The sequence below is a fragment of the Archocentrus centrarchus genome, chromosome 1 (genome assembly GCF_007364275.1).
Source record: "Archocentrus centrarchus isolate MPI-CPG fArcCen1 chromosome 1, fArcCen1, whole genome shotgun sequence".
NCBI classification, from domain to species: domain Eukaryota; kingdom Metazoa; phylum Chordata; class Actinopteri; order Cichliformes; family Cichlidae; genus Archocentrus; species Archocentrus centrarchus.
Window position 1 is genome coordinate 27,809,018 of NC_044346.1, and position 15,688 is coordinate 27,824,705.

Here is a 15,688-nt window from a genome sequence, read left to right on the forward strand (position 1 = left end):
GAGTGGAAGTGGTCCAAATGCACAATACTGCCAGTGTGTTGTTTTGAGTTCCGGTCAAAAAAGAAGTAGGATCCAAACAATCCAAAACTAACACTATCAGTCTTTTTATCTTACCTCTCAATATTAGACAAATTTGGGGGCTGGGTATCAGACAACTGCTTGCTAGTGCTAATAGCTGTGCCCGCTTGCTAATTATGGTAATAGCAAACAGTTTCTATAACAAAATTCTCAGCCCGGTGCAACGGTACCCCAGCCCAGCACAGCACCGGGCGATCAACCGCTGGCTAAAACCCTGTTAATGCTTCAGCATACTGTGACATTTTTGACAATTTCATGCTCCCAACTTTGTGGGAACAGTTTGATGATGGTCCCTTCTTGTTCCAAGATGACTGCACACCAATGCACAAAGCAAGGACCACAAAGACATGGATGAGCTACTTTGTGGAAGAACTTGACTGGCCTGCACAGAGTCCTTACCTCAACTTAACAAAACACCTGTAAGATGAATTAGAATGGATATTGCAAGCCAGGCCTTCTCTTCCAACATCTGTGTCTGACCTCACAAATGCAGTTCTGGAAGAATGGTCACAAAGTCCCATACAAACACTCCTAAACCTTGTGGAAAGCCTTCCCAGTAGAGTTGAAGATGTTATATCTGCAAAGGGTGGGCCAATGGACTAAGAATAGGATGTCACTCAAGTCCATATGCGTGTGAAGGCAGATGATCAAATACTTTTGGCAATATAGTGTACCTTTCAAGAATCTCCTAGCCCTCAGTCGCACTGGCTGACACTGGGCAGTAACTTCCTGGCAACCTGTTTGCTTGGGTAAAATGTGTATTCCCCAACCAGGACAGAGGTTGCTGGCTATTGTTAGGTCAAATCAGTCACAAAGAGGATATTGCACCAAAAACCTCCTTTGGATTGCTAGCAAATTACCACCATTGCCACCACTGCGTGAGTTCTCTGACTTCTTCTAGTAAAACTTTAAGTGGATGGCAACTGAAGCTTTTCTCCTTCAAAGTAAAAGCAGTGCCTTAATGCTAAAACGAAGATCTCCATTTACAGTTTGCATTGCACTTTTCACTACTGTCAAGTATAGCGAACCCATCTGAACGTGCCATTTTTGACTCTTTTCACAAAGTTTTGCAGCCTCATCCAGAGCAAATAGACGTGGACACTTCATGAGGTAAACAGTGATCTTACGGTGTGCACTCACTAGATAAATGCCAGCCAGAGCATTTGAGGGGACTTGGGAGCAAAAACATCAAATATCATAATACACATATCCTTTTTTCTATTCCTGATTTATTGCCAAGTGTTTATTCTTAAAATATGTCAAAATATAGCATATACAAAAAAGTTTTTATACACAAACAGTAGTAGAAATATGCCAGCCAACCACAGCCGTTATGGGGAAATGCAAGGCAGCCCGCAGCAGCTGCTATGGGGTACAGGGGGTTAAAACACAGACAGAACTCAAGTTTGTTTAGATCCATTTTGTTTATTATTTTTGGTACAATAACAGTGTGATCTGTTCTATACCGTGGTTATCGGTTAACCGCAATGAACTCTAGCTCTAACACACGAAAACACGCATAAACATGCTTATTTAGTCACAATTGCTTATTGTCAACAGATTAGACTGCGACCTTCCTGTCTCCAGACAGCTGACAATGAGCCAACTAAAGAACAGCTGGTTATAAGCTAACAATATTACAGCTAATGTTAGACTTGAGTATCCTTTTTAAAAAAAAAAAAAAAATCACACAGATAAACAGGTTGATTCCATCTTCACATTGCAATAGAGTTTATTTGCTAAGTGTCTGAGTCTACCAATGTCAGATTCACTTCAAAGAACGTTTCACCAACACCGGCTAACAGCAGCAAAAACAGCAGTGCTTAACGACAGAAGAGTTCAGGATATCCTCAATAGCTCACCTCGGTATCGCTGTCATCGTACAGAAATGAGCTTCACTGACTCATCAACTCGTACTGGACTACTTTCACAAAGTTTTAAAGCCTTCACCAAAGCAAACACACATGGACACCAGCTACAGTAAACAGCAGACTGACAGCCTATACTCATTACAGATGAAGGGCAGCTAGAGTTATTTGTTCTACAGTGCCCACCGCATCTAGGATTATTCACCTGAACTGGTAGGGGTAAGAAAACAGAATTCAGGTGACTGCAATCTGCAATCTTTTAATATCTAGCAGTGATATTTTACACAATGTACCTTTAAAGAATGTTTCCTCATTTAAACAGAATATTCAGGCAATTAGCTTATATAAAAACTGTATGCAAACTTGATGAAATCTCAAAAATTGATTTAATGCACAGTTCAAGTGAATAAAGCCACAATCTAGTCTGCCACAGTTTGGGCCCTGAACAAAATTAAATAAATACAGACAAGAACAAACAAATAAATATGCAAACCTATGTTTACTTATTTAACAAAACAATATTTAAATGTTTACCAACAGCCTTACCTTTAACATTTAGATCATGCTATCCCTCACTACAGTTTAGAGTTAAATCATACATTGGCCAGAGCCAGAGGAAAGGGCAGTGAGGGAGAGCAGAAATTGGTGAGAGGAATACAAAGTGCTGCTTCACCATTTTGTCCATTTCTAGCTAAATAAGATCTTCCTCCGCCTCCTCCACCTCTCCTGCTATGGCCTCTGGCAGGCAACTGGGAAAATACATTCCTCACATTATAACCCCTCAATATCTCTCCTGTGGCTCATCGAAAGTATGGCTGTCTCTCACACTGTGTGTGTGTGTGTGTGTGTGTGTGTTTATGTAAGTAAGTGTGGCAACCTCCTCTCTGCTATTTGGTGCTTTATAAAGGATGGTCCAAAGTTAAATGTTGGCAGACAAAATACTTTAACTCCAAAGTTTTAAAGAGAGCCAGTTCAATGTCAGAAAAGCAAACTAATAATAGCTGGATAAATTTAAGCTGGGTAAGTAATTGAGAAATGCTTTTTCTGCCACTCATTAGATAATGTAGACGTGTCCTTGAGCCGGTCAGTGCCTAACAGCAGACTGTGACTATAACAGGCAACTCCCCTGTGCAATTCTGTGAAGCAAGGCACTGCTGAAAATAAGCACTGATGCACTCACAGCCCCTGCATGAATAATGTTTAAAAAAAAAAAAAAATTTATTATCTATTATTTCAATCGATTCATCGCTACTTAATGAGATACAAAAAATTTGGTTTAAAGCAGCCACATTTCCCCACAAAACACTGAACAGCTTATACATGTGTGTGTGAGTGAGTGAGGCTCAAAAAAAAATTGAAGAAGCACAATCAGAGTATAGAACACAGTCAATTAAACTTCTGGGATATTGATCTGCTTTGGTGTTATTGAAATTAACAACAAGTGTACTAGAGGGTAGGGTTGCCCAATTAATTGAATTTCAATTTCGGCTCCAAACAATCACAAAAACAGTGTAATCGACAAAAAGGATTGTTATTACAATTATGTTGTCACACTGTGCTCTGCAGGTATTCTCAAGTATGCCCTGATTTGTGCTGCAGAGTTGAGTCTTTGCAGTGCCTACAACATAACCTACATAAGTGGCCAGCAACGTTACCAGCAATTAGGCTTGTGCAAGGTGCATTATGTGTTCATTACTGTTAATCACCGTAACCTTCGTCGTAACCTGACATGCACCTCCAGAGAAATGTAAATACAGGTCGGGTCAATACAGCCTGCCACAATTCTGATCGGCCCCTTCACAACGATTCCTCCCGTGCATTTCCAACTACTTTTTCACAGCAGTTTTTTTAATATATCAGTGAGAGAATAACAATCATCTCAGTATAAGGAATAATAATCATAGCATCAATATAAGGACTCACAAATGTCAACGAATTCCTGGAGGGAGACTGCTGAAACTATCAAAATGGACGTGAGGGCACAAGGAAGTGGAAAAAAACTACAGTGACAAATACGTTTGCACTAGGGATGTTCCTGGCAACTAATATATTGGTCGACTAAAGGGAAAAAATTTTGTCTAACCAACTGGTCTAAAACTAAGAAACACTCATATCAAGTTAAATTAGGCCTGTTTAATGGACAGTGTCAAAAATGGTCTAAATAAAGGCATTGGAAACCATTAACCACATTCGTCAATAATGAATTGCATTTTAAATGCTGCTTAAGTGTGTGGCACAAACACTTATGCAGCAATTAAAGTTATAGGCACAAATCTGTGCATTATGAACACTGCACATTATACTCCAAACAGGCAACGAAGGTAAAAAACTTAAATTGATGGTAAATATACAAAAACACGTTACTGCAAACAATGTTTACGCATAATTAAAATATGAAAAAATAACATCCAAAAACTAAATAAATTGCGACTGAAACGTGTGCTGTGCATTATGAACGATGCTCGTTCATTACAATTCAACACGCATCTCAATAAAAGTTAAAATCTAAAATGATAAAACAATACAATACAAACATTTTAGGACAGAAACACGAAATGCTGGGACTTTTTTTCCCTCCTGGGTCCTACTCTTTGCTGTGGTCAGGTTTTTTTTTTAACGTGCAAACACATTTGTCCCTCTAATATCTTTGCTGCTTTCTGGGTACTTGAGGGAGGTAGCCAGAAATGAAGGAAACAACAGTGTTACTTGGGAGGTGTGCTTCAGGTTACGTCATAAAACTTAAAAAATAACTAACAATACTAGACCTGATAAAAATATCAGGCCAAGATTAACAGCGTTATGGCATTTTTCTATAACGATGTCAGGGCTGCAGCTCTATCTGGTGACAGATGGCGGTGTAACATTAAGGACAACCATTTACCAGCACTGGGCAGCAACTAAAATCTCTTATTTTCAAGAGATTGTAGAAGTGCACTAATTTCAAGGTATTCACTGTTCTTTAAGTGTAATAAATACAGTGTGTTTCAAATTCAATGAATAATCGTATTAAATAATCATGCAGCACCACTAGATGTGCAACAATGAGACAACCTCCAAAACAGGAATGGTTTTACAGGTGGTGCCCACTGACATTTTCTCCCTGTTCATCTTTTCAGACTGCTTTTTCACTAGTTTTGCAACTGGCTAAGGTGAGTGTCACTACTGGTAGCATGAGGTGATACCTGGACCCTACAGAGGGTGCACAGGTAGTCCAACTCCTCCAGTATGGCACATCAATATGTGCAACTGGCAGAAGGTTTGCTGTGTTTCCCAGCACAGTCTCAAGAGCATGGAGATTGCTGGAGACAAGCAGTTACTCAAGCCTGACTGACATAGAATACCAGAACTGGCAGGTCAACCACTGGCACCCTGTGCTAAACACATGTGACAGATGTGAAAGGGTCTGCAGAAGCCATAGAAAACATACGCGTAGATGCTGCCTGTAACATCGTTCAGCATAACCAGTTTAGTGGTGGGTCAGTGATCGTCTGGGAAGGCATATCCATGGAGAGACACACAGACCTCTAGAGGCTAAGCAATGACACCCTGACTGCCATTAGGTATCGGGATGAATTCCTTGGATCCATTGTCAGACTGTATTGCCGGGTTTCCATTAGTACCTACTCAGCACGGGTTGACACGACTCAGCACGACTCGCAACGGTCTTGTTTTGTTCCCACTGCAATTGAGTACCACCTCAATGTGGGTGGAGTCGATATAGCAGTGCGGACAGTAGTGTCTTGACATAATTTGTATGCAGCTCAAAACACAACACAACAATGGATGAGATAGAGGCAAGCTAACATAGCTAATGCCAGTTTAATATCATCATCATGCTTAAGTCCCCCGTACAATGTTTTAATGGATGAAGGTTATCACTGTTAAGTATTAACCCTATACCGCCGAACATGTCATAATTGACTCAGGATACTTCAAAAATGCAGCCGTTCGCATACTTCCAGCAACAATCATTGTAATAACCCTAAGCTTTCCAAAACCATTTGAATTTTTCCGATAGGACAAACGGTCAAGTAATTAAGGTAATTCAGAGTTCCTATGATCAGCCTGTTAACCAGCTGTTCACAGCTATTAGGGGCAGGTAATGGGTGCTTCAGTGGCGATCGCCCGGCAGTATAGTGTTATAATATGTATGCTGTGTGCACGTTTCAGAGGGCTCTCATGTTACAAAACTACCGCTGCGAACTGTCGGCATTCAACCGGTGCTTTGCGTACCTCTATTTTCTTGCTGTCGGGTTATAAAAATGGTGTGGTTGATTCTGGTGAAGGAGTCGCTCTCGTGGCTCAACTAGTGACGACACTCCCTGGCCAATCAGTGGCATGCTGTTCTTCTGCATCACATTTTCGGATCGCTTGGAACCCCGGCTGAGTGAGTACTAAAAAAGTACCTGGTACCAGGTACTAATGGTTCCTACTGGTGCAGGACAATGCCCAGCCTCATGTGGCAAGAATATGCAGGTGGTTCCTGAACGATAAAGGAAATTATACCATTGACTGGCCCCCAGCTCACCTGACCTAAATCCAATAGAACACCTCTGGGACATTATTTTTTGGTCCATCTGATGCTGCCAGGCTGCACCTCAGACTGTCCAGTAGCTCAGGGGTGCCCTTGTCCAGATCTCCCCCAAGGAGACCATTTGTCATCCCATTAGGAGCGTGCCCCAATGTTGTCAGACATGTATATAAGCACTGAGTACAATTCTGAGTTGCTGCAATTAAATTTCAGCAAAATGGACTAGCCTGCCGCATAATTTTTCGGTTTGATTTTCAAGTCGTCTTTGAATTCATCCCTCTGTAGGTTGATAATTTTCATTTCCATCAAATGATGGCATCCTTTCATTCCTAACACATTACCCACTCCCTATCAATATGAACCAGCATGATTTTGTCCCCTCACTGAGGTCTGATGTGTTTTCAGTGTTCCTATAAAACGCTTTCATTTTCATTAAGAAAATACATGAACCTAATGTTGTTGCTGTTTAATTAATGAAAGTCTTCTAAATCGTAATATGGCACATTAATTAAAGATACACCCTCCAAACCATTAAAATTAGTGACAGAAAGGGTTTACAGCAAACTGCAAGGCAAATTTTCCCTTTTCAATTATTCATTAATTTCCTTACACATCCAAATACTTTTCCACCAGTGGCTAATCAGTCATTAATTCATAATTTCTTTCACTCAGTCAGTTCTTTGTTCATTTATTATTTGATACACTCAATCCATTCATTCAAATGTTCATTCACCTGTCATGCGTTTGTCCATGCATTCTTTCTTGTAATAGTTCCACAAGTAGGCCACTCAATTAATTTTTGATTCATTTCAAAAGACAGTTCAGAAGAAAGGTGAGGCATTCTGAGTTGGTTCAAATGCTGTGGTCTATAAGATATTAACCCCTTAATATATAACAGTTGTGCAGGGTCCAATAGACTATTAGGTAAACAACTTCAACACATATAGCTATGTTTATGTGTGTACTTGTGAAATGAAAGTAATGATTCTTGTGATTTTTTTTTTATGGAAAACATTTCAGGATAGAATCAGTACAGCAGATACAAATGACTCTGCTGTTAGACCAACAACAACCAAACTATTACAAAACTGAAATGACTCACCTACAAATCCACTGATTACTACTATGCAGACAAAAAAATATTGCTATAGTAGCAAAGATTACAAAATCCAATCCAGTAAAATATTTAATACAAAATATTTAAGAAGATCAAGAATTGTCCCAAATGCTAATGCACCGTGTCATACTTATTTTTGTGGCTGTGCTTATAAAATTTAAACCTACCTTATTTAAGGCTTCATTCTGTAATCTGTGTTTTAAGGCCAGCAACTTGTAGGCAATATCTATTATGCCTTTTGTAAGTACTATAAAAATAAAGTTATTATGTTAAAAATTAGGCCAAAATAATACTAATAAAAAAAAAAACATTCTGCTTTAATATTCTCAGGGCCTGTGGCACTATCACTGATTCTGACTGGTGGGGTAAAACTTTAGGAGTGCTAGAACAGCATGTTAAGGTGTTAAAAATAAAGCAGCCCAATAAATGTTTCTGATTCAACCCCCAAGTTTAGAACATCAAGCTGGGAGCATCAGACTTTCTTTAACTGAGTTTTTGTGCTTAGATTGGTAGCGGAGAAGGTCTGGCTACACATATTTACAAATGTGATGTTCTAGCTGACTGAAAACATAACTATAAATAAAACAGCAAAAATCATGATGGAAAAAAAAGAGCCCGATACACACTGTGCTTCGTAGCTCTCTTTTCTACACAGTCTGATACTCTTACCGCCAGTGCTGAATGCTGACAAGTTTACATAAAACTACTTCTAAATCTGACTAGATGCTGACTCCACTTCCTGCACTGCCACCCAATATGATAACCATTTTGGCTGACAGTGCAGTCAAGAGCCGTTCAGAAGAGGTACTCAAGATTTTATGACCAAACAAGGGTGAGGTTCCACACTTTTATTTCTTCTGATTTTTGCATCACAGATGGTGCCCACATTTGATGCCAGCAAAAGCAATAAAAACTACATGTTCAAGCAAAAGCACTAAAATCTATCTGTAAAATGTTAAGCCTTGACACATATGCCATTAAGAAGTTTGGCAAACTCAAGACTGTGACTGGACAGAAGCCATGAAGAGTAATATTTAACAAACTTTTATCCATATAAATTTCCAAACGTCAGAGAAAATAATAGGGTGAGTTACTATTATGCTGTTCAAGTACAGTTCCCGGGGTTATAAATGAACTTCCACAATTCATAGTATAGTTTGTCATCATGCTTGTTAAAATGGAAAATTAGAAGCAAAAATACATCACCTGCAACATTTTGTATTTTCATCAAAGAAAACAGCATTTGTATATATATCAACTATAAACGACAAATTAAATGGACAGTGTTGCACATCATCCCAAAATTGTCAAAATATACAGAATGCGTCTGTTGGGGTTTGCAATATAACTAACAACTAGGGGTGGGACTTTAACGCGTTAATTTCGATTAATTAATTATGGGGAAGATAACGAATTAAAAATTTTAACGCATTTTAATCGCACTTTGCACCGTGGAACGTTTCTCAGTGCACGAGTTCCAGGCATACAGATTATATCAACGCACGATGTCGAAAATTCAGGGGCCGCATCCTGCGAAGGACCCGGCCCACGTAGACCTCGCAGCCCACGAAGACCAAAGGCCGGAAGTGAGCAGCTAGCCTTCATATCAGCGTCACCTGCCCTCACCTCTGCGTAGCTCATGTCACCTAGCAACCGTGAGCGCGAAGCACAGCTGTGTAAAAGCAGCTGGTAAACGGAGAATGAACTTTTTCTCCTTTTTGTGGTTTAATTTTAAGTCTTTAATTCAAAATAAGCTGTTAAAACAAGCATAATACATTTCACCATCAAGGAATACAGCTGAGCGAATGATTATTTCCAACTATATTAAGTGAGACATTAATGTTGAATAAAACTATCCAGTTATGATGCTTAACTTCAATATCAGGAGTTTGCTTATCACAGGAGCACTTCCACCCTTCGTTGGTCTGTGTAGTAGATTGGTGGGAAAATAAACAAAATTTTGAAGTTTAAGCTTATGCATATTGATTCACTCATCAACCAAACTTAAATTAATATTTATCATGTTAAATATTAAAATGCGATTCATTTTGATTAATTAATTACAAAGCTCCTAATTAATTAGATTATTTTTTTTAATCGAGTCCCACTCCTACTAACAACACATGTATACCTTACTTAAATGAATCAAATGCAATGCTGGTGAACAAACTAATAACACACACACACACACACACACACACACACACACACACACACACACATACATATACACATATACATATACATATATATATATATATATACATATATATATATATATATATATATATATATATATATATATATATATATAAAAAGATTCAATGACTTCCTCCTCACTACCCTCACTACAGTGAGTGAGTGAGTAGCTCACGAGGTAAAGCAAGTCATGTACTAATCAGAAGGTAGGTGGTTCGATTCTTGCATGCCAAAGTATACTTGAGCAAAATACTGAACTACAAGTTGCAAGCTGTTCATTGGAATGTGTTAGACAGAAAGCTTTGAGTGCTCGAGCAGATTAGAAAAGTGCTATATAAGAACCAGTCCATTTACTCTTTCAGATGAAACTGTCCCACTATAATTTTAATAAAATATCCACGAAACCAGCAGCTTGGGCACACACCCGATCCGGTGCACTACAGAAATCTTACTACAACTAGCATGCTGCTATATATGTCGTGGTTACGAGATCCTCACCAGTATCATAAAGCTACTTATAAGTAAAAAAATAACACTTCCTATTCTCACAGATTTCAAAATAAGGTCATTATTGGCGACACTGCAGTACTGTTTGAGTGAGCAGTGCCAAAAAGCAACAATGTAAACTGCTTCCAGACTAAATAGACTTTTTACATACAGCCGTTGACAGCAATCATCTACAACTACATTTGCTTGCTCCGCCTATTCATGCATGTCCCCTTGTCATCCTCAGAAACACAGGAGGGCGTAGTGACACAGAAGAATCATCCACAGCACACCTGTTAAGAAGCCTTCTCTTTAAAACACACACTGACACAAATGGAAATTACTGTTACCAAAATACGACATGTCGGGAGCTTCTCTCCGCGTTACTTCCTGGGAATTCTAACTAACCCCGGCTAGCTTAAAAAACACCGGTGGGTTCAACCTGCACATCCCTTTCACGAATAGCACGGCCGTGTTCGATGAAAAACAGGTTCTTTAGATTTAACCTTTACCTCTTTCTTCTTCTGTCCTCCCCCCGGTGGCAGACATAACAGCAGGAAGAAAATAACAGCCAAGAACTGCAGGTTAACAACGGATTTAGCCCAAACAGACGCCATGACGGAAGGATGCTATGATTGCGAGACACGTCTCCGCAGAGCGATTGGATCCTACTTCAGCCAATCGGCGGAAAGGGATTTGGATGTGGGGTCCTCTGGGTTTTGTAGTTTTAACGGTTAGATTACTGTACTGCTAATGCGTTTCTAATTCATACTTTGGGGAAGGCTTCGCCAAAATACTATATTATTTCTATAACTTATGTTTGGCACTCATTTATAAGCAATTTATGATACTGACCTACGCAGTGTAGTTAATGATAAAAGACTAGCTGTAGTCTAATTATTCTGTAGTAGTACCATCTCAGAGCAAATAAATGAAATTAAAGAAAATGGAAATAGACATATATGAAACTTGTATTTATTTAAATACATTTAAAAATGCATTAATAAAACCAACTGACTGATTTCATTGCATCAAAACTGAAGTTCCCTGTTTCCTCCCTGGATTCCAGTGCCAAAAATTTGATTTTGTAATGGTGCAAAGAAATTATAGTTCAGCTGTGAAAAGTCCATTGGCAGTCTGTGGGCAGCTATGGATTGCCCGTCTACCTGCAAAGAGAATTTGTTCTCATATGTGGAAGTGTCAGAAAAATGTGGTCTGTGGGCTACTCTTACTTGTGCTGTTTTGATCCATCAGCCAAATACAGAGAAGAGCAAAGTTATTACATACAAAGAGCTGAAGTGGAACCAAGTGTTAAAAACAATTAAATATGTAAACTGCACCCAATGTTTGTCCTTTTCATGCTGTATTTTTATTTATTTATTTATTTTTATCTTTGGTGGGGTTTTTTTGTCACACCTTTCCTGTGAACTCTGCTATCATTCCCTTCCCTGTTCTGGTCCACCTATCAACCAATCAGCATTCGATCAACACACAGCATCATCTATGTCAAGCAATATGCAGTTTGGATTTTGGAGGACTGTACAGTTGCACATTTGTGGTGGTTCAAAACCCCTCTCTGTAGGCTCTTCATAGGCAAATACAACCACGGTAGCATAAATGAAGCATCAAGCTGCCCAGTGCAATACAGCAAGAGACTAAAGCAGTGTTACCCTAACACACTCTTAGAAGCTGAACTACTATTAAGCCTGTAGAGTGCATTGCACTGGACATGGGTTTTAACTTTTCTGGTCACTTCATGCAATTCCCTAGCTTAAACAAATTTAGCTCTGTAATTCCTTAGCTCCAGAGGGAAGGTACAGAAATTGGGTAATATTTTTCTTCATTATCTTCATTTTCTGAAGTGCAAGACAGAGTTAAGTCCATAAGTATTTGGAAAATGACTCAATTTCTCAAGTTTGTGTCTGTTCACCATTACAGTGAATTTTAAATCAAACAATTAAGATGTGATTGCACTGCACACTTTCAATTTAATTCAAGGAGGTAAAAAAAATATATTGCATTAATTTGCTTAATTGCAGTACACTTTGGGTCATTATCCATTTGCACTGTGAAGTGCAATCTGATCAGTTTTGCAGCATTTGGCTGAATCTGAGTGTATCCCTGTACATATCAGAATTAATCCTACTACTTCTATACTTTCTCTTCCATGGATTCTGGTACAAGTTAATCCTGGTTTCATGTGTCCAGAGACCCTCCATCCCTACCCCAGAACTGGGCAGGCTTTTGTACATTGTTTTAGATTCTAGATTTAAAAAGGTGTTCTCTTTCATTCATGTAAGCCAGTGATTATACATCTAATATATAAGCAGAAGGCAAGTAAAGAAACATTCACTATAAAATCTTTCAATCAATCAGCAGATTGATAAATCAGTCAGTCAAGTTAAGGTATAGTTAATAGAAAATGGCAATTTATGTGCTCTCTAAATCCTCCACCAAAGGACTGAGAGGTGTTATTGGCTCAGTTCAAGTGGCTTTTGTAAACTGTAATGGCTTGCTAAAAAAAAAAAACTCACCCAGTGTTGTTGAATCTAAACCCATGTTTTTAACGGAAAACGACTATTTCATGAAAACAAGCACACACACACACACACACACACACGTGTATGTGTATAAAAATCCCAGCTCGCCTCTTCGGGTGGTCTTTTTGCCTTCCAAGCTTGGGTCCTCTACCAGAGGCCTGGGAGCTTGAGGGTCCTATGCAGTATCTTAGCTGTTCCCAGGATTGCATTTTTCTGGACAGAGATCTCGGATGTTGTTCCAGGAATCTGCTGGAGCCACTTCCCCAGTTTGGGGGTCACTGCCCTGAGTGTTCTGATTACCACGGGGACCACTGTTACCTTCATCTTCCACATCCTTTGCAGCTCCTTTCTGAGCCCTTGGTATTTATCGAGCTTCTCGTGTTTCTTTTTCTTGATGTTACCGTATTGCAACGTCTATCACCACAACCTTCTTCCTTTGTTTGCCCACCACTACGATGTCCGGTTGGTTAGCCATTACAAGTTTGTCTGTCTCTGCAAGTCCCACAGGATCTTAGCTCTGTTGTTCTCAACCACCCATGGGGGCGTATCCCATTTTGACCTTGGGACTTCCAGGTCATACTCGGCACAGATGTTCTTGTATACTATGCCGGCCACTTGGTTATGGTGTGAATCCCAGCCAGGGCATACATCCAGCAAGGGTCCCCAGCATAAATGGACACGGGGGTTCATATATATATATGTCCTGAATGACAGAGAATTGAGGTAGAGATTGACAGAGCTAAGATCCTGTGGGACTTCTATTTATGCTGTAACCTCATAGTCAGATCACCCCAAATCCAGCACCCTGAGACTGTAAGCTCAGCGAAAGGAAGGAGGCCGAGGACTAGTGAGTGTCAGAACCACTATCCTTGATGAAACAACAACTATCCATGAATACATTGGAAAGATGGCCATAAAGGATCATGTCCTTAGTGAGTACCCCAGGCAGCAGAAACACGAAAAAGTAGAGGAGCAAGAACGGGAACCAACATGGAAGGATAGGCCCCTGCATGGCATGAACCAGCGGTAGATAGAACTGGCTAATATTGAAAAATCCTACCAATGGCAGACAGCACAGAGGCACTAATTATGGCAGCACAAGAGCAAGCTCTAATCCCAAGAACGATAGAGGCTGGGGTCTACCACACAAGGCAAGACCCCAGGTGCAGGCTGTGCAGAGATGCCCTGAGAGAATTCAGCACATAACAGCAGGGTGCAAGATGCTAGCAGGCAGGGCATACATGGAATGCCATAACCAAATGGCCGGCATAGTATACAGAAACATCTGTGCTGAGTATGACCTTGAAGTCCTGCATGACAGAGAATCAAGGTCGAGAATGACAGCGCTAAGATCCTGTGGGACTTCCAGATACAGATGGACAAACCTTTGATGGCTAAAGCACCTTGAGGCAACTGTTTGTTGTGATTGGGCACTATATAAATAAATTTGAATTGAATTGAATTGAATTAACCAGCTGGACATAGTAGTGGTGGACAATCAGAGAAGGAAAGCTGTAGTGACACATATAGCAGTGCCAAGTGATGGCAACATCAAGAAAAAGGAACACGAGAAGCTTGATAAATAACAAGGGCTCAGAGAAGAGCTAGAGAGGATGTGGAAGGTGAAGGTAACAGTGGTCCCTGTGGTAACTGGAGCACTCGGGGAAGTGACCCCCCAAACTGGGAAAATGGCTCCAGCAGATTCCTGGAACGACATCTGAGATCTCTGCCCAGAACAGATGCAGTTCTGGGGCCCAGGCCTCTGGTGGAGGACCCAAGCTTAGAGGACAAAAGACTGACTGCAGGGTGATCTGGGATTTTCTTTTATATATATATTTTCATACTGAAATGAATGAAATTAAATGGATGCTGGAGTATTAAAGCCAATGAAACAATCAGCACATGTTACAGTGTTCTTAAACCACAGATTATTCCTTCTATGGCAGCTCAGTCATGGAAACACTCCCAGACTTGCTGGACATGGTTGCAAAATGATTTCCTCGGAATTACCTTGCATGGCTATTATTTAAGTTGGACTGCAGAGTGCAGACTGCATCTGGTAAAAATTTTGGTCAGATAACCTCTGAAATTTGGCTGTATGTTTTTTCCTTAAATAGAGATGTAGAGAAGCAGCATTTGTATTGTGTCAGGCAGTTGCACAGTGGTGCAATAGTTGGCACCATTCATCCAGAGTAAGAAAGGTCTGTATTCTAATCTGTTTGCTGGCTGGGGCCTTTTCTGTGTGGAATTTGTACCTTCTCCCTGTACCTGCACGGGTTCCCTCAAGGCACTCCGGCTTTCTCCCACAATCCAAAAACTTGCTTTCTTGGTTCACTAGGGATTCCAAATCAGCTGTTGGTGTGAATATGAGTTTGAGTGGTTCTCTGTCTTGGTGTGCTAGCCAATGATAGACCGGCAACCTATCCATGGTGCACCCACCCAGCCTCTTATCCCGTAGCTGGAATAGGCTGCAGCCTCAATTTTATCTCTAAATTGAATTAGAAAAATAAACGGATGGATGGATAAGTAGGAGGATCTGTGATTTTGAAAGCATTATTAATGTAGCAATATCCCAAACTTAATAAATAAAATACCAGCAAAGCAAGCAATTCTTTAGCTAAATTAGGATAACTGAATCTCTGTCAGTGTCCCATAATTTTTCTTTGGGGACACCGAAGCATTTTCATGTGAATCCTCTGTGTTTTTCTCAAAGTATCTAACACTCAGCAGTGACCTATAAGTTGCTGTCAAACTTTATGCTGCAAAGCAGAGAGAAAAATATGACCCTCCCATGAGTTTTTGCTCTCTTTGCATCTAGCAAAGCAAACAGCTGCACTTTGCATTTAAGTAGAATAAAACTCCTGCCTGA

The 15,688-nt window shown here is 39.9% G+C and overlaps 1 protein-coding gene across 2 annotated transcripts in view; it reads right to left on the reverse strand.

Moving 5' to 3' along the window:
- The window catches only part of tusc3 (tumor suppressor candidate 3), an 83,624-nt gene extending 72,701 nt beyond the window's left edge, over positions 1-10,923 (reverse strand). For both annotated transcript variants that reach the window (XM_030741686.1, XM_030741694.1), the window contains exon 1: positions 10,792-10,923. In XM_030741686.1, coding sequence (XP_030597546.1) covers positions 10,792-10,896 — 105 coding nt within the window. In that variant the 5' untranslated portion in view covers positions 10,897-10,923. The remainder of the gene's footprint in view (positions 1-10,791) is intronic.
- Positions 10,924-15,688: the final 4,765 nt, after the last annotated feature.